Source organism: Lactuca sativa, chromosome 8, assembly GCF_002870075.4.
Source record: "Lactuca sativa cultivar Salinas chromosome 8, Lsat_Salinas_v11, whole genome shotgun sequence".
Classification (NCBI taxonomy): Eukaryota; Viridiplantae; Streptophyta; class Magnoliopsida; order Asterales; family Asteraceae; genus Lactuca; species Lactuca sativa.
The window spans coordinates 237,559,347-237,579,293 of record NC_056630.2 but is presented as its reverse complement, the minus strand read 5'-3'; the positions used below and the strand labels follow the sequence as shown (position 1 = coordinate 237,579,293).

The 19,947-nt window shown below is 33.0% G+C and overlaps 1 protein-coding gene across 2 annotated transcripts; it reads right to left on the bottom strand.

Annotated features, from left to right (window-relative positions):
- Window positions 1–10,510: 10,510 nt before the first annotated feature.
- On the bottom strand, window positions 10,511–12,782 carry LOC111906702 (nicotianamine aminotransferase 1). 2 transcript variants are annotated; one of them, XM_023902470.3, is made up of 7 exons: window positions 12,460–12,782; window positions 12,021–12,219; window positions 11,574–11,792; window positions 11,407–11,466; window positions 11,178–11,333; window positions 11,005–11,098; window positions 10,511–10,879 (listed from the first exon to the last, which is right to left on the bottom strand). In XM_023902470.3, exons 1-7 carry the CDS (start codon window positions 12,723–12,725, stop codon window positions 10,761–10,763), a joined length of 1,113 nt encoding a protein of 370 aa, XP_023758238.1. In that variant the 5' UTR covers window positions 12,726–12,782; the 3' UTR covers window positions 10,511–10,760. The 2 variants fall into 2 exon arrangements, with proteins under 2 accessions (XP_023758238.1, XP_023758237.1); XM_023902469.3 differs by having other exon boundaries at window positions 12,021–12,360; window positions 12,460–12,778.
- Window positions 12,783–19,947: the final 7,165 nt, after the last annotated feature.

The following is a 19,947-nucleotide window of genomic DNA, read 5'->3' as shown; positions in this document are numbered from 1 at the left end:
AGAAATAACACCAAAATCGTTAATGACTTTGGACACTCTATTCAATAGTAATTAGACTGAAAGTGGACCAAATTCTACCTCACTTGCCAACATATCTTACCCACATAATGTCACCATCCAAACCCTAAATAGATTGGATAACCCTCTTTCAGACTGAACCTTGTTGATTCTTGAAACCCCAAAAGCTAATAGTAATGAAGTTACATTTACAAACACAAAAAGCCAATAAGGCATAACCCTATATTAGAGTTTATGCGAAAATTCAACAACTCTGGAGAGAGGAGTTATAATTTTTGCAGAGAGGGCGCAAGAGAAGCCTTGGAGTAAAATTAGACAGAAAAAGGGTAACCATGGTTTGAACCCTAGAACTCTATTTATAAGTAACAGTTAAATCCTTAATGGATTCAAACTTTTCAATTTAATCTTTATGTAATTCAAAAATGTTATATACCTATCTTGGGGATATAAAAACCATCCACCATAAGGCTTAGTTTGTGGAATATTCTAATTAATCTTCACAAATTAATTATTATTCAAGTTCTCTAATTAAGTGAAACTATTTAATTAATTATCAAAATAATTTATAAATAATCTGTTAATTACTTAAGACTTTAAAAACTTATTTTCTTCTTTTCCTTTTATCTTTTTGGATCATGAGACCAACCAAAAATGACTCTGCTTTTATTAGAAATATTACCAAAACTGTTATTGACATTGGACACTCTATTCAATAGTAATTAGACTGAAAGTGGACCAAATTCTACCTTGCTTACCAACAAATCTTACCCACATAATGCCACCATCCAAACCATGAATAGATTGGATAACCCTCTTTCAGAATGAACCTTGTTGATTCTTGAAACACCAAAAGCCAATAGTAATGATGTTACATCTACATACACCAAAAACTAATAAGGAATAACCCTATATTAGAGTTTATGCGAAAATTCAAGAACTCTAGGGAGAGGAGTTATAATTTTTGCATAGAGGGGCGAAACAGAAGCCATGGACGAAAATTAGAGAGAACAAGAGTAACCATGGTTTGCACCCTAGAACTCTATTTATAAGTTGCAGTTAAATCCTTAATGGATTCACACTTTTCATGTTAATCTGTATGTAATTCAGAAATGTTATACACCTATCTCGGGGATGTAAAAACCATCCACCATAAGGCTTAGTTTGTGGAATATTCTAGTTAATCATAAGAAATTAATTATTATTCAAGTTCTGTAATTAATTATAACTATTTAATTAATTATCAAAATAATTTATCATTAATCTATTATTAACTTAAGAATTTAAAAACTTATTTTTTTCTTTTCCCTTTAGCTTTTTGAGTCATGAGGCCTACCAAAAATGACCCTGCTTTTATTAGAAATATGACCAAAATCATTAATGACATTAGACACTCAATTCAATATTAGACTGAAAGTGGACCAAATTCTACCTTGCTTACCAACATATCTTACGCACATAATGCCACCATCCAAACCATGAATAGATTGGATAACCCTCTTTAAGACTGAACCTTGTTGATTCTTGAAACACCAAAAGCCAATAGTAATGATGTTACATCTACATACACCAAAAAACAATAAGGAATAACCTAATATTAGAGTTTATGCGAAAATTCAAGAACTCTAGGGAGAGGAGCTATAATTTTCGCAGAAAGGGGAGAAAGAGAAGCCTTGTACGAAAATTAGAGAGAAAAAGACTAACCATGGTTTAAACCCTAGAACTCTATTTATAAGTTGCAATTAAATCCTTAATGGATTCAAACTTTTCAACTTAATCTTTATGTAATTCAAAAATGTTATATACCTATCTTGGGGATATAAAAACCATCCACTATAAGGCTTAGTTTGTGGAATATTCTAATTAATCTTCAGAAATTAATTATTATTCAAATTCTCTAATAATTAAAACTATTTAATTAATTATCAAAATAATTTATAATTTATCTGTCAATTACTTAATAATTTAAAAACTTATTTTCTTCTTTTCCTTTTATCTTTTTGGATCATGAGACCAACCAAAAAAGACTCTGCTTTTATTAGAAATATTACCAAAACCGTTATTGACATTGGACACTCTATTCAATAGTAATTAAACTGAAAGTGGACAAAATTCTACCTTGCTTACCAACAAATCTTACCCACATTATGCCACCATCCAAACCATGAATAGATTGGATAACCCTCTTTCAGACTGAACCTTGTTGATTCTTGAAACACCAAAAGCCAATAGTAATGATGTTACATCTACATACACCAAAAGCCAATACGGAATAACCCTATATTAGAGTTTACGCGAAAATTCAAGAAATCTAGGGAGAGGAGTTATAATTTTTGCAGAGAGGGGCGAAACAAAAGCCTTGGACGAAAATTAGAGAGAAGAATAGTAACCATGGTTTGAACCCTAGAACTCTATTTATAAGTTATAGTTAAATCCTTAATGGATTCAAACTTTTCAAGTTAATCTTTATGTAATTCAAAAATGTTATATACTTATCTTGGGGATATAAAAACCATCCACCATAAGGCTTAGTTTGTGGAATATTCTAATTAATCTTCAGAAATTAATTATTATTCAAGTTCCGTAATTAATTAAAACTATTTAATTAGTTATCAAAATAATTTTTAATTAATCTATTAATTACCTAAGAATTTAAAAACTTATTATTTTTCATTCCCTTTTAGCTCTTTGAGTCTTGAGACCTACCAAAAATGACTCCGCTTTTATTAGAAATATGACCAAAATCGTTAATGACATTGGATACTCTATTTAATAGTAATTGGACCGAAAGTGGACCAAATTCTACCTCACTTACCAACATATCTTACCCACATAATGTCACCATCCAAACCATGAATAGATTGGATAACTCTCTTTCAGACTGAACCTTTTTGATTCTTGAAACACCAAAAGCCAATAGTAATGAAGTTACATCTACAAACACAAAAAGCCAATAAGGCATAACCCTATATTAGAGTTTATGCGAAAATTCAACAACTCTGGAGAGAGGATTTATAATTTTTGCGGAGAGGGCGAAAGAGAAGCCTTGGACAAAATTAGAGAGAAAAAGAGTAACCATGATTTGAACCCTAGCACTCTATTTTTAAGTAACAGTTAAATCCTTAATGGATTCAAATTTTCAAGTTAATCTTTATGTAATTCAAAAATGTTGTATACCTATCTTGGGGATATAAAAACCATCCACCATAAGGCTTAGTTTGTGGAATATTCTAATTAATCTTTAGAAATTAATTATTATTCAAGTTCTCTAATTAATTGAAACTATTTAATTAATTATCAAAATAATTTATAATTAATCTGTTAATTACTTAAGAATTTAAAAACTTATTTTCTTCTTTTCCTTTTATCTTTTTGGATCATAAGACCAACCAAAAATGATTCTACTTTTATTAGAAATATTACCAAATACGTTATTGACATTGGACACTCAATTCAATAGTAATTAGACTGAAAGTGGACCAAATTCTACCTTGCCTACCAACAAATCTTACCCACATAATGCCACCATCCAAACCATGAATAGATTGGATAACCCTCTTTCAGACTGAACCTTGTTGATTCTTGAAACACCAAAAGCCAATAGTAATGATGTTACATCTACATACACCAAAAACCAGTAAGGAATAACCCTATATTAGAGTTTAAGCAAAAATTCAAGAACTCTAGGGAGAGGAGTTATAATTTTTGCATAGAGGGGCGAAACAGAAGCCTTGGACGAAAATTAGAAAGAAGAAGAGTAACCATGGTTTGAACCCTAGAACTCTATTTGTAAGTTGCTGTTAAATCCTTAATGGATTCACACTTTTCATGTTAATCTTTATGTAATTCAAAAATGTTATACACCTATCTTGGGGATGTATAAACCATCCACCATAAGGCTTAGTTTGTGGAATATTCTAATTAATCTTCAGAAATTAATTATTATTCAAGTTCTGTAATTAATTAAAACTATTTAATTAATTATCAAAATAATTTTTAATTAATCTATTAATTACCTAAGAATTTAAAAACTTATTTTTTTCATTCCCTTTTAGCTCTTTGAGTCTTGAGACCTACCAAAAATGACTCCGCTTTTATTAGAAATATGACCAAAATCGCTAATGACATTGGACACTCTATTCAATAGTAATTAGACCGAAAGTGGACCAAATTCTACCTCAGTTACCCACATATCTTACCCACATAATGTCACCATCCAAACCATGAATAGATTGGATAACCCTCTTTCAGACTGAACCTTTTTGATTCTTGAAACACCAAAAGCCAATAGTAATGAAGTTACATCTACAAACACAAAAAGCCAATAAGGCATAACCCTATATTAGAGTTTATGCGAAAATTCAACAACTCTGGAGAGAGGATTTATAATTTTTGCGGAGAGGGCGAAAGAGAAGCCTTGGACGAAAATTAGAGAGAAAAAGAGTAACCATGGTTTAAACCCTAGCACTCTATTTATAAGTAACAGTTAAATCCTTAATGGATTCAAATTTTCAAGTTAATCTTTATGTAATTCAAAAATGTTATATACCTATCTTGGGGATATAAAAACCATCCACCATAAGGCTTAGTTTGTGGAATATTCTAATTAATCTTCAGAAATTAATTATTATTCAAGTTCTCTAATTAATTGAAACTATTTAATTAATTATCAAAATAATTTATAATTAATCTGTTAATTACTTAAGAATTTAAAAACTTATTTTCTTCTTTTCCTTTTATCTTTTTGGATCATAAGACCAACCAAAAATGACTCTGCTTTTATTAGAAATATTACCAAATACGTTATTGACATTGGACACTCTATTCAATAGTAATTAGACTGAAAGTGGTCCAAATTCTACCTTGCCTACCAACAAATCTTACCCATATAATGCCACCATCCAAACCATGAATAGATTGGATAACCCTCTTTCAGACTGAACCTTGTTGATTCTTGAAACACCAAAAGCCAATAGTAATGATGTTACACCTACATACACCAAAAACCAGTAAGGAATAACCCTATATTAGAGTTTAAGCAAAAATTCAAGAACTCTAGGGAGAGGAGTTATAATTTTTGCATAGAGGGGCGAAACAGAAGCCTTGGACGAAAATTAGAGAGAAGAAGAGTAACTATGGTTTGAACCCTAGAACTCTATTTGTAAGTTGCAGTTAAATCCTTAATGGATTCACACTTTTCATGTTAATCTTTATGTAATTCAAAAATGTTATACATCTATCTTGGGGATGTAAAAACCATCCACCATAAGGCTTAGTTTGTGGAATATTCTAATTAATCTTAAGAAATTAATTATTATTCACGTTCTGTGATTAATTAAAACTATTTAATTAATTATCAAAATAATTTATAATTAATCTATTAATTACTTAAGAATTAAAAAACTTATTTTTTTTCTTTTCCCTTTAGCTTTTTGAGTCATGAGACCTACCAAAAATGACCCTGCTTTTATTAGAAATATGACCAAAATCGTTAATGACATTGGACACTCTATTCAATATTAGACTGAAAGAGGACCAAATTCTACCTTGCGTACCAACATATCTTACCCACATAATGCCACCATCCAAACCATGAATAAATTGGATAACCCTCTTTCAGACTGAACCTTGTCGATTCTTGAAACACCAAAAGCCAATAGTAATGATGTTACATCTACATACACCAAAAGCCAATAAGGAATAACCTAATATTAAAGTTTATGCGAAAATTCGAGAACTCTAGGGAGAGGAGTTATAATTTTCACAGAAAGGGGAGAAAGAGAAGCCTTGTACGAAAATTATAGAGAAAAAGACTAACCTCGGTTTAAACCCTAGAAATCTATTTATAAGTTGCAGTTAAATCCTTAATGGATTCAAACTTTTCAAGTTAATCTTTATGTAATTCAAAAATGTTATACACCTATCTTGGGGATATAAAAACCATCCACCATTAGGCTTAGTTTGTGGAATATTTTAATTAATCTTCAGAAATTAATTAATATTCAAGTTCTCTAATTAATTAAAACTAATTAACTAATTATGAAAATAAGTTATAAATAATCTATTAATTACTTAAGAATTTAAAAACTTATTATTTTTCTTTTCCTTTCAGCTTTTTGAGTCATGAGACCTACCAAAATTGACTCTGCTTTTATTAGAAATATAACCAAAATCGTTAATGACATTGGACACTGTATTCAATAGTAATTAGACTGAAAGTGGACCAAATTCTACCTTGCTTACCAACATATCTTACCCACATAATGCCACCATCCAAACCATGAATAGATTGGATAACCCTTTTTCAGATTGAACCTTATTGTTTCTTGAAACACCAAAAGCCAATTGTAATGAAGTTACATCTACAAACACCAAAAGCCAAGAAAGAATAACCCTATATTAGGGTTTATGCGAAAATTCAACAACTCTAGAGAGAAGAGTTATAATGTTTGCAGAGAGGGGTGAAAGAGAAGCTTTGGACGAAAATTAGAGAGAAAAAGAGTAACGATGGTTTGAACCCTAGAACTCTATTTATAAGTTGAAGTTAAATCCTTAATGGATTCAAACTTTTCAAGTTAATCTGTATGTAATTCAAAAATGTTATATAACTATCTTGGGGATATAAAAACCCTCCACCATAAGGCTTAGTTTGTGGAATATTCTAATTAATCTTCAGAAATTAATTATTATTGAAGTTCTGTAATTAATGAAAACTATTCAATTAATTGTCAAAATAATTTATAATTAATCTATTAATTACTTAACAATTTAAAAACTTATTTTTTTTCTTTTCGTTTTAGCTTATTGAGTCTTGAGACCTACCAAAAATGACTATGCTTTTATTCGAAATATGACCAAAATAATTAATTACATTGGACACTATATTCAATAGTAATTAGACTGAAAGTGGACCAAATTCTACCTTGCTTACCAACATATCTTACCTACACAATGCCACCATCCAAACCATGAATAGATTGGATAACCCTTTTCAGATTGAACCTTTTTGATTCTTGAAACACGAAAAGCCAATAGTAATGAAGTTACATCTACAAACACCAAAAGCCAAGAAGGAATAACCCTATATTAGGGTTTATGCGAAAGTTCAATAACTCTTAAGACAGGAGTTATAATTTTCGTAGAGAGGGAAATAAAGAAGCCTTGGACGAAAGATAGAGGAAAATAGAATAACCATGGTTTGAACCCTGGAAATCTATTTGTATGTTGTAGTTAAATCCTTAATGGATTCAAACTTTTCAAGTTAATATTTATGTAATTCAAAAATGCTACATCCCTATCTTGTGGATATAAAAATCATCCACCATCAGGCTTAGTTTGTGAAATATTCTAATTAATCGTCAGAAATTAATTAATATTCAAGTTCTCTAATTAATTACAACTTTTTAATTAATTATCAAAATAATTTATAATTAATCTATTAATTACTTAAGAAGTTAAAAAAATATTTTCTTCTTTTCCTTTTGTCTTTTTGGATCATGAGACCAACCAAAAATTACTCTGCTTTTATTAAAAATATTACCAAAACCGTTATTGACATTGGACACTCTATTCAATAGGAGTTAGACTGAAAGTGGACCAAATTCTACCTTGCTTACCAACAAATCTTACCCACATAATGCCACCATCCAAACAATGAATAGACTGGATAACCCTCTTTCAGACTGAACATTGTTGATTCTTGAAACACCAAAAGCCAATAGTAATGAAGTTACATCTACAAACACCAAAATCCAATAAGGAATAATCCTATATTAGGCTTTATGCGAAAATTCAATAACTCTAGAGAGAGGAGTTATAATTTTCGCAGAAAGGGGAGGAAGAGAAGCCTTGGATGAAAATTAGAGAGAAAAATAGTAACCATGGTTTGAACCCTAGAAATCTATTTATAAGTTGAAGTTAAATCCTTAATAGATTCAAACTTTTCAAGTTAATCTTTATATAATTCAAAAATGTTATATACCTATCTTGGGGATGTAAAAACCATCCACTATAAGGCTTAGTTTGTGGAATATTCTAATTAATCTTCAGAAATTAATTAATATTCAAGTTCTCTAATTAATTAAAACTATTTAACTAATTATCAAAATAATTTATAATTAATCTATTAATTAGTTAAGAATTTAAAAACTTATTATTTTTCTTTTCCTTTTAGCTTTTTGAGTTATGAGACCTATCAAAATTGAGTCTGCTTTTATTAGAAATATGACCAAAATCGTTAATGACATTGGACACTCTATTCAATACTAGTTAGACTGAAAGTGGACCAAATTCTACCTTGCTTACCAACATATCTTATCCACATAATGCCACCATCCAAACCATGAATAGATTAGATAATCCTTTTTCAGATTGAACCTTGTTGATTCTTGAAACACCAAAAGCCAATAGTAATGAAGTTACATCTACAAACACCAAAAGCCAAGAAGGAATAACCCTATATTAGGGTTTTTGCGAAAATTCAATAACTGTTGAGAGAAGAGTTATATTTTTCGCAGAGAGAGGAGAAAAAGAAGCCTTTGACGAAAATTAGAGTAAAATAGAATAACCATGGTTTGAACCCTAGAAATCTATTTGTAAGTTGTAGTTAAATCCTTAATGGATTCAAACTTTTCAAGTAAATATTTATGTAATTCAAAAATGTTATATCCCTATCTTCGGGATAAAAAAACATCCACCATAAGGCTTAGTTTGTGGAATATTCTAATTAATCTTCGGAAATTAATTAATATTTAGGTTCTCTAATTAATTAAAACTATTTAAATAGTTATGAAAATGATTTATAATTAATCTATTAATTACTTAAGAATTTAACAACTTATTTTCTTCTTTTCCTTTTAGCTTTTTGAGTAATAAGACCAGCCCAAAATGAATATGCCTTTATTAGAAATATTTGTAAACCGTTTAATAACGTTGGACAATCTAGTAATTAGATTGAAAGTGGACCAAATTCTACATTGCTTACCAACAAATCTTACCCAAATAATACCACCATCCAAACCATAAATATATCAGATAACCCTCTTTCATATTGAACCTTGTTGATTCTTGAATCTCCACCATCATTTTGCAAGCATTACAAGACCGGAGGTGTATAAGCTACGTATGTCTAGATCCCCTTTCTCCCTATAGTTGAGAACTTAGTTCTTCAACCAATGTCACTTTTTTATAAATTTATATTCCAAACTCCTCAAAAGAAGTTGTGACATATTTTTTCGAGAAAAATTGATCACCATAGATGCGACCACTATAGTGGAGATTTCTAGCCTTCCAAATCAAAGGTATTTTTTTATGGAAATTCACTATTAAGGGCTAGCAATTGCTGATTTTAGACATCCTACATTGAACAGGAACACCAATGTAATTGAAGGGAAGGATTTGGTCCTACAATTTAACCACATAATCATAAAAGAGATCGTGATGTCACTCACCCCAATGTTTATAACCTTGCTTTTGGATAAGTTTAGTTTTAGACTTAAGGTAAGGAAGAAGCATTTACGAATCTGAATGAGATTCAAAGAATTCTCCAAGCTCATTCGCGCAAAAACCCACGACATCCACATACTAAAATATAAAGAGGCAATAACCCGGTTTGATAGATTCACCCCTATATTGATACACTTTTTCTATGGCCTCTGCAATATTCGCTCTATGGCCTTTAGTTGCAATAATAAAGAGGAAAGAGGAGATTGTGATGCCTTGGCGGAAACCTTTTTCCATCAGAAACTCGTTTGTGGGATTACCATTTCCAATGATATAAACCTTGGTTGAGGTAATACAAGCAAGAATGAAAGATATCCATTTTTCGCAAAAGCCCATTAATCTCATCCTATTCACTACGAAGGACCAACATACTTTGGCTATAAACACTATAATAATTGAATTTGAAGACTACAAAATTCAATGAAACATTTATTTTAAACTTAAAAGGAATTTCTTCTTTACTTATTGCATGGTTTATTCACCATTTAACTCCTATTATGCCCGTGTGTGTTCACTAACTACAAGTAGTAAGAACATAATCGCTTAACCAAATAAGAAAATGAAGCTAACAACCTATATCTGAAGGATAATTATCAACTCTAGAAAATGAAGTGGTCTAAATTTGATTCCCATTTACAAAGAGACAGAAACACATTAAATTATTGCTTCACCAAACACGTAATGCATTTTTTACTTGCAACTACCATAAAAGAATTAATAATAACAATAACAAAGTCATATATGCAATCTATATGGAAAATTTATCATTACTAAATAAACTACAATGTGAAGGCATAGATGGGAAGATAAAAGGAAAAAGACAGGATAAACAAATCCACCTCGCTTTAGGAAGGCTTTTCTCTGGAGTTAAACTCTTAAGATATGATGTGCTAGTAATTCTAGCATCGATACTTTTTGGTTGCCCAATTATTGTTATGAGAAAATTATTATATAGTTTTGCTGGTGTATTTTATAAACGGTAAACGACCACATCCCAAAATGCGTACTATTCCTTAGTACGTATATTCAACTTAGATTGAACTATAATATTAGATACAAATTGAAATCAAAATACTACCTTTCAACAAGAGAAATAATATCTTACAACCATTTCCTAATTAACCTGGAAATTCAACTCAAAACATGTTACCAATGTTTTAACATGATGGCATAAGAAGCTAGATTCACCATGTATATTTGAACAACTTTTGGTATTCCAATAATCAATTGTCGCACGTATTGTACTAATAATGTTTTGCATGCCTCAAACAAAAAGCTTTCAGCCTCCCAATGGCATCTTCTAGTACCTTTGGCTCTGCTGCAAAACTCACTCGAAGCCAGTTTTTTAAGCCAACAGCATCCCCTGCCGTGATTTGTCATCGTAATACGAATAATAATAATAATAATAATAATAATAATAATACTAACATTAACGAATGAGGTAATTTAATCTTTAAGATACTTTTAAGTATGTTATTGATATCATACCTGGTAGAAGGATCATGGATTCCTCTTTAGCCAACTTCATACAGAAGTCTGTATCATCAACTACATCATAAAACCCTGATAGATTTAACTTCACCTGTACAACCATTATCAGATGACTTTATAAACATTCTATATATTTTACGTAAATTAATTACTCCATACAATTTTTTTACCAGGACAAACATAGATCCTTCGGGTTTGTGTGGGCATGCAAGAAGGGGTATCTCCTTAAGTCTCTCATAAAACATATCAGCTGCTTCTTTTAGTAACTTGTTAATATTCACGAAGAATGATTCCGGTGTGCTCTTCAGTATGCGAGGAATAGCTCCCTGAAAGTGTGCTTTAGCATCAGATTAACTGAAACAGTCACCGATTAAGAAGATAATGAATGAAATCATGTACCTGAATAACAGTGGGGGGTTCTGCCGATATCACTAGGCAACTCTTCAGGGAACTAACAATCTGAAACCATAGTATATATGTAAGACAAAGGAAAGTTTTGACCTATGATAAAAGTTCATGCATTTGATTAATTAGAAAGAATGAGCGATGTAGAGAGAAAATTAAACCCCAGTTTTGTGAAGAACGCCAACTGGATCAGTTACTGCAATCCAACCAAAACGCCACCCAGGAACGATCCATCGTTTTGACAACGTCCCAATCGTCACAACAGGCGCTATTGCACCAAATACTCCCATGGGGATAAAGGGTTTTTCTCCGAAGACTTGATGGGCATAAACTTCGTCTGCAATCACCAGAATTCCAAGTTCTCTTGCTGTTTCTGCAATCTTTCATCATGAAAAAACAAGAACAAGAAAGATCGTTATGACAAATATTATCCAAATAGCTTGTGTGAGTTTTATTTGCCTTCTAAATATGTGTGTTTGGTTCTACAATATATGTAAGTGTTACCAAATATAGGATCTAGGTTTTTGGTGTAAACTACTACATCTAGCACCCTTTTGCATATAACCATTATAATATTTAAGTATATGAGTTGCAGAAAGTAATCACACCTTTTGCATATGCTCATATGTGAAAACACTTCCAGAAGGATTCCCTGGGTTGATGAGAACTATAGCTACAGTTTTATCATCTGCCAATCTTTTGACACCATCAAGATCAACTTCCCAACCTTTCTCTGGGAGGAGATCAAAATGACGCACCTCGAGTGAACTAAATCTGGCTCGAGCTTCATATGTCGGATAATTAGGTCTAGGAAAGAGTATATTTGCACCAGGGTAAGCAAGAACAGTTAGTAACACATGAATAGCATGTTCTGCTCCAACAGTAAGCAAAACATCATCGGTTTTTAATGTGTAAGGAATATCTCTCGACAGATACTCGGCAATAGCCCTATTAATAAAATAATTTATTAATAACTTTGTTTGAAACATCGACGAAGTTGTAGATCCAAAATATGAAATTGATGAAAGGTAAGTAATTAATTATAACCTTCTTGCAGGATCAATTCCGGCTCCAGTAGCATAACAGTTGAAGTTAGCAGATCGAATGGCTTCCACTAGAGCATCTTCTACTACTGGAGATGTTCGAAAGCAAGGGTAAACTGAAGGATCACCATGTCCAAGATGAATCATCGGTTTTCCTGTCTGTGTAACGTCGATGTTACCCATGATTAATTCAAGGATGTTTCTCATTGTCAAAGATGCAGCTGCATGTACTTCATTGTTCGCCTTAAAACGCCATTCTTCTTTCACCATTTTTCTTCCTCTTCTTTCTTGCTTTGCATTTGGTTAGGTTAGCAGTGGCTACTTATAGGCGTTCTAATGTGGTTGGTATGTAGAATGGTCAGTCCTGGCAACAAAATGTGTAACTGGATTCAACTTGATGTAAACAACTTCCATATCACATTTTACACTACCATGATGACAAGGTGCTCTGACGTATGCCATATGCTTTGGGTTTACGTTCTATTAAAAATGGAAGTACCATCTTGGTTGTAATTATTATGATTATTATACTAGTCTATACATGATTATAGTTTTGTATGTTTAATTAGTTATTGTAATTCAACTCGTTGGATATATAATCAACGCGGCTCCTCAAAAAAAATAGTAATTTACTTGTTAATGCAATTATTATGAATATTATACAAGGTTATGATTTGATATGTTTAATTATTTATTGTAATTTAACTCGTTGGATATATAATCAGCTTGGCAGCTCAAACAATAGTAATTTAATTGGCCGGTGGTACCAATCTTAAAAACACTGTTCGGGATGTATTATGAAATCCGTGCTTAAAGGTATAAAAGTTAAATATAAGATACGTGCATGTATATACCAGCTTGCTTGCCTCAAACAAATTTAGTTAAATACAAAAGTTAAATATAAGTTTAACTTAACCGTGTTAACTCGTATCTTATTACGAGCCTTTTGTCTTCAACCCTTTAGGGTTTAGTTTCCTTGCTAGCTATATATATTCACCTCATTCTTTTTTGTAGCCTTAACACTTTCTAAGAATAACTAACTTTTCTCTTTTTCAAATATGAATATTGTTCAATCTTCATGGTATCAAAGCTAAGATTTGATAATTTATTAGAAGTTTTTGTAGCAATCATTTGTAGGGCCACTACAAGAATAAACATCTGTCCCGACGATATCTATTCCGACGATATGTGTCATGGTAAAAACTACGTTGTACCGACGACATGTCGTCAATATAGTGTTCTATTTACTTTGATCAAATAGCTTTGACTGAGACTCTATTTTGACGACTTGTCGGTATAGGTTACAAATTTTATGATTTTGATTTATTTATTTTCCTTTGTGCAAGAATTACTAACGACATCGTTTGGTGGAGAGCTATCCCGACGACATGTAGTTGGGATAAAAAATGGTGATCCGTGTGACAGCTCTATGCCGACGACATGTCTTCGGTATAGGTTACAAATTTTCTGATTTGATTTATTTATTTTACTTAGTGCAAGAATTACAAACAACGTCGTTTGGTGTAGAGCTATCCCGAAGACATGCGTTGGGATAAAAAATGGCGATATCGATCCGTGTGACAGCTCTATGCCGACGACATGTCGTCGGTATAGGGTTGTATCCTAATAGAAGTCACTAGAAATCGATTTTATTTGCAACAACTATTTCCTTTGTTCTTCCATCTACCAACGAAGACTCATGCTTCCAGCCCCTCCCCTCCCCTTCACCGGTGAAACAATTCTGTTGTACATCTTCCGTTCACTCCTCTTCACCGGCGATGACAACGACTTCCCACTTTCGGTCACCACAGCCCAGAACCGGTAAGCTTTCTAATTTTTTTTTATTTCACAGTTTTTTGTTTCACTGATTTGGTTTTTTTCCAGTGAAGCAGTGTTCGGAGGACCACCTGGGACGACCCACCTTCTCCTTCCAGCCACCACAGCCCACAAAACATGTAGCATATTTGATTTATAATTTTTCTTTTATGAATAGGCGTTTTTCTGGTAACCACCAGCCACCACCGGAGGACCATAGTAAACGTCGACCACCGGAATCCTGCAAACACGTACCACAAAACACGATAGTATTTTTTTTTCCGGTCTCCTGTACCGACAACATGTCGTCGAAATAGGTGTATAATAAAACTTTTTTTTACATCGAAAATCACTCTCGACGACCCTTTAAAGACAACAAGTCGTCGGTATTGGTTTCTTTGTATAGATGACATATATCCCGACGATATTTTCTACTTTTACCGACGAGGCGATTTCGACAAATTTGTACAGATGGCATTTCGTTGGTATAGGTTTTCTCGACGACATGTTGTTGGAATAGGGGTTGAAAATGTCGTCTGTATAGACATTGTTCCTTGTAGTGCGTAGGTCAAACTTTTTGAGGGTTTTGTAACATTCATCTCATTTTTTATAGCCCTAACACTTATTGAAGTTATTCGTTTGATGTTGTTGTTTGTCTGCCATAGTTCTTCGCTTGCTACTTCACTGGTTCCATTTCTGTCGGTTTGATTTCTATTATTTGATTGCTAGTTTTTCAATTTGCTGCATCCGCTGGTTTGTTGTTGTTCTTGTTCTCTGATTGTTTGTCAATTACTGTTGTTGTTATTGTTGTGGTTATCAATCTGTTGGCAACAAGACTGAAAATGATGATTTCCTTCATTCAATCAGTACTCGATTAGATAGGAAAAATTACATGTATTGGGGCAATGTCATCATAAACCTTCTTCGTAGGAAGAATATTTGGGGCTATGTCACCGGGGTTGAAGCTAAACCTTCTTTGCCTCAAGCTCAGAATTTCGATTTGTCGGTTGATACTTGGGAAACTTATAACTCCAAGGCTAATAGTTGGATTAATAATTCTGTTATACAGTCCATTGGTATGCAATTGGAAAAGTACGAGACAACTAAGGAAGTTTGAAATCATTTGGAGAGATTGTATATCCAATCTAACTTTGCAAAATAGTACCAATTCGAATATGACATTTGTAACACCAGCCAATAAGGTATTTCCATTATTATCTAATGTATAAAAATTGTTACAAAAACGGTCTTTACGTCGTGCGTACTTGGGGTGTAAACATGGCATAATTCATTAGAAAGTATGTGGGTCTTCATTAGTACGTTAGGCGTACTCGACATATATGCAAACCATAAATCTAGGGTTTAAAGCCATATTTAAGCAACTTAACCCTCATAAACCCCTTATGCCTTCATCCTTCATCCTCCTAAACAACCCCTTACAAAAGCTAATATTCATTTGAGAGATTTTTGAGCCATTTGAGTGTTTTGTGTTCATTCTTAAAGGAAGAAGATCATTGGAGTGCACTTGGAAAGTTCCAAGCATTATAGATCTAGAATTTTCACCTCTCAAGCAACTTTCAAAAGTAAATTCCCTCGTTAATCCAATGGTGTTGGGGTGCAAAGTTCTTCATTCATGACTTTGTAAATGTTTGACTTTTTTAAAACCCACTTGCATGTGGTGCTTTAGCCTTTTGACCCATTTGGTAGTTAGAGTGAGAGGGAGACATGTAAACACCTCTATAAATAGTGGGTTTGTCCACTTGTAGAGGTGTGCTTGAGAGATGTAGAAGTGAGTGTGTAAGTGTGTGTTAATTATGTAGTCTAGATCTAGATCTTTTTTGTAACACCATATACATTCAATATATCTCTTAAACACCCAAATCACCATGTTCAATTGTGCAAGCTTTAATTCCGCATGCCAAACCATGTTCTTTGTCACTACAATTGGTATCAGAGCGGGTCTTCAAGATCAAGGTGATATTTGAAGAACGATTCTCGGTTTGGCAAATTTTGTCGCAATATGATCAATTTTGGTGAGTCTCTCTCTATGATCTCTCGTAATCATTGAATTTGTGCGTTGTGTTTTTCATTTTTGATCGTTTTCACTCGTTGGATCAATTTTTTTTTTGAAAAACCCATTTGTTTTGCCCCAATAATTTTTTTTTGTTGATCAAATCCTGATCCACTCTCATATTCGTTTGTTTGATTCAATTCTTAATTTGCAATTATTCATTTGAATCCAAAAAAAAGTAATGTTGTTACTGTTCATCTTTTATTCAAAAATCGAGTCCAATTTTGATATTGGTGTTATTGTTCATATTTGGTTAATTGAGCCCATTTTACATCTTGTTTACTATTCGTTGACATATCCGATACTAAGCCCAAACTTGTTTTCAATTTCAATATCGTATTGGAAGAAGCCCAAAAACATGATCATTAACTGTTTTCGTTCTTGATTGTGTGCATTAACAAGTTGTATGTTCTTGACTTGTTGAGTGTTCTTGTTTCAATGTTCCGATTCCATCAAATTTATCATTCTGAGTGATCGATTGCCATTTATTTTGATCTGTAAAATTGCTTTCTGAATCGATTTTGTTTTATATGTTCGATCTTAAAATCGATTTTATTCTAGATCTCGAGTTCCGATTTCAATTTAATGTTTCAGATTAATTGATTTGTTCATAAGTATGATATCGTGAATCGATTTGTTGTGATTAACTGGAATCCAAATTTTTGGATTAAACTGATATAATCGATCTTGCTTTTACATCGATTTCATGGTCATGGTTCGTTGACTTTAAAATGTCAATCTGTGATTCATAATCGAGTTTCTTATTGGGAATTGATTTTAGATTTTGGATGGATCTAATGTTGATTTTGTATGGGTCGGTGAATGAAATAGAAGAATGATATACTGGAATTCGAAAATTTGATGTCCAGGAGGTCTAAGTTGTTTGTGTTAATTTTTGATAATGAAGAACTGGAATCGAATGATTTGGAGCATCGATTTGATCGATTTTTGGGTTTGATGTCAATTTTCGAATTTTGAAGAATCGAAGGGTATACTTGGGAACGAAATTGTTTTGCTTATTGATCTGGAAATGTGAAATCGAAGGTTTCGATTGTTGATGACGAAGTCTTTTGGGAAAAGGATTTGATGATGTTTTGGGTTTAAACGAAATGGGAATAGAACTAAGAACTGTGTTTTGGGTTTAATTGGGAAAAACGAAGGGTCGATTGCAAAAAGGAACGAAGGTTATTTGGATTGTGAAGATACGAAGAGGTGTTGTGACTTCATACGAAGGGTCTCTGATTGAACGAAGGGGGTTACTGTTCATCATTGTTCATAATAGAGGCTTCATATGCTTCGTATCTTTGGTTAATTGGGAATGAAGAAGAAAAATCGAATTTTCGAAAATAGTCCTTATAATTTCGAATGTTTGACAAAGGGAAGCAGGCTTCGAATGTTGGGACAAGCTTCGAATGTTTGATCAAGTCTTCGAATGTTTTGCTCAAAATGTCACTTTTTTGAAATCGGCCCCTGAACCTTCGAATTTTTGACACTTTTCACCCAACTTCGAAATTTTTTTGGTACTTCGCATTTTTGGGCATGGTCTTCGTATGTTTGGTGCACAAGGGCAGAATTTACGAAGATGGTCCCTGAAACTTCGAATTTTTGGCAGTTTTCACCCAAATTCGAAAAAGGATTATTTTTTGCTGAAAATTGAAGATTGTGCATTTCTAGTCCCTGCAGTTTGTGCAAATTAACGCTTTCTACCCAGCTTTGGAAAAGAGGGAGAATTTTGCATATTTTGCTGTTTTGGGCGCAACGGGTCACTGCAGAATTTTGAAATTGACAATTTCTACCCATTTTTGAGAAATTTTGTCAAAGGCGATCCGTGAACGAAGCTAAAAATTCAATATTTTTTGGATTTTCCGGATTGAAGCAAAATGTTTATGCCACATGTTAAGGGGGAGTTTTGACATGATAAATTCTGAATAGAGCACGTTCCTTTTCCTTGGAGTTTTATAATCAAATTTCGATTATAAAAAGGGGGAGAAGTTTTATATGGAAATTCGAACTTGAATTTTTCATATTACGCAGATTTGAAGACCAAAGTGATCTTGAAGTTTTGAAGATTACGAGATGATGCAATTAGAAGTTCGGAAGTGATGTATTCGAAATGGGTTTGGTTTATTGAAGATTTTTGGGGTGTGTTTTTATACGCAACTTTTGGGTGATTATTTGGAGTTTGGAATTGTCACACCCCAAAACCGGAACGGCGGAAACATTCTGGGGTGGATGACGTCATGTCAAGTATCACAATACATGCATATAGTAATCAAAGTACAACAAAACATTGCATTAATAGTAATAGTTTTACATGAGTTATATTACAATACATCAAAGTAATACAGACAAATATAATAAGTACAACAAGGTAATACGCTATCTTCGTCAACTGCTCCTGGGATGTACCTGTCTAATGCTAACCTGAGAATACAAGTTATTTGAAAAGCGAGTATCAGCATTTTTACAAATGCTGGTGAGTTCATAAGTATTTAGTGACATTTCATTCAAATAACTTTATTAAGTAATAGTTTAAGTGTTTACAGTGTATTAGAGTTCTTCCCAGAAAATCCTATATTTTCTTTAATCAAAGCAGCCTTCTACCAAGACTGGTCAGTGTTATGTGGTAAAAAGTTATTTTCCCTAAATTGCTATCGTTATCAAAATACTGAATTTGATTATTGAGGAAAGCGAATGACATCAGGGATTAACATATGCCTCAGCAGTGAGGACTGTTGACTAAGGCAAGGAATCATAGACTCCAGGAGAGTATCGAACGAACGACAAGCCTGGTTCAGTCTAACAAATAGAGACACAGACCCTAGAAGGTACCAAATGAAAGGTACAGCTGGTAAGGTCCAAAACAGTGAATACAGACCACAGATAATTATCAAATGAAAGATACGTCTAGCAAGGTCTAAAACAATGAACGCAGTGAACACAGTGGATTCTATGAATACAGTGGATACAGACCCCAGACAGCATCAAATGAAAGATACGTCTTGTAAGGTAAAAACAATGTCACTTTGAAAAGGAGCTACCAGCATACAGTGTAAATTGCTGGCGAAATACCGTTACCTTAAGGCCATGAATTATAAGGTAACCATGGATACTCGTAACCATAAACCGACACTAGAGTTCCAGACGCCCTACAAGCGTCTATATAATGTGACATTTGTCACCCCTTGGCTTGGTGAGCCGTGGACTGTAGCTAGCAGTGAGGGTGCGGGGGTGTCAATCCTATATAGATCTATACACACAATGTCCGCTCTCCCTACAGGAGACTCTGGTTACCAACTAGACGACGGAGAAAGCCGTGTCCTGAAGATGCATCCCAAATAGTGGGTAGAGACTTCCAACTAGTGGGTTTCTAATGTAAGTGTTGAACTAGAGGTAGAGACTCATAACGGAACTAACTGAAGTAACCTATATGTCTATGCTTGTGTATATAGTATATAACTAATGAATCAAACGACCTTCGGATGGACATCCGATCCCACCAAACCACATCTCAACGAAGAAAAGGAAATAGGGCGGACAAACCTTCCTAAGTCCTTCAATCATTATTTATATGCATCTATACTAACACAGACATACATCTAACTA

What these genes read in the sequence shown, in the direction of transcription:
- LOC111906702 (XM_023902469.3), bottom strand. Translation starts at nt 12,725, where the DNA reads ATGGTGAAAGAAGAATGGCGTTTTAAGGCGAACAATGAAGTACATGCA. An exon ending in AACCCCCCACTGTTATTCAG is followed by an intron (nt 11,334 to 11,406) that starts GTACATGATTTC and finishes GCACACTTTCAG; the next exon opens with GGAGCTATTCCTCGCATACT. An exon ending in AAGGATCTATGTTTGTCCTG is followed by an intron (nt 11,099 to 11,177) that starts GTAAAAAAATTG and finishes ATGGTTGTACAG; the next exon opens with GTGAAGTTAAATCTATCAGG.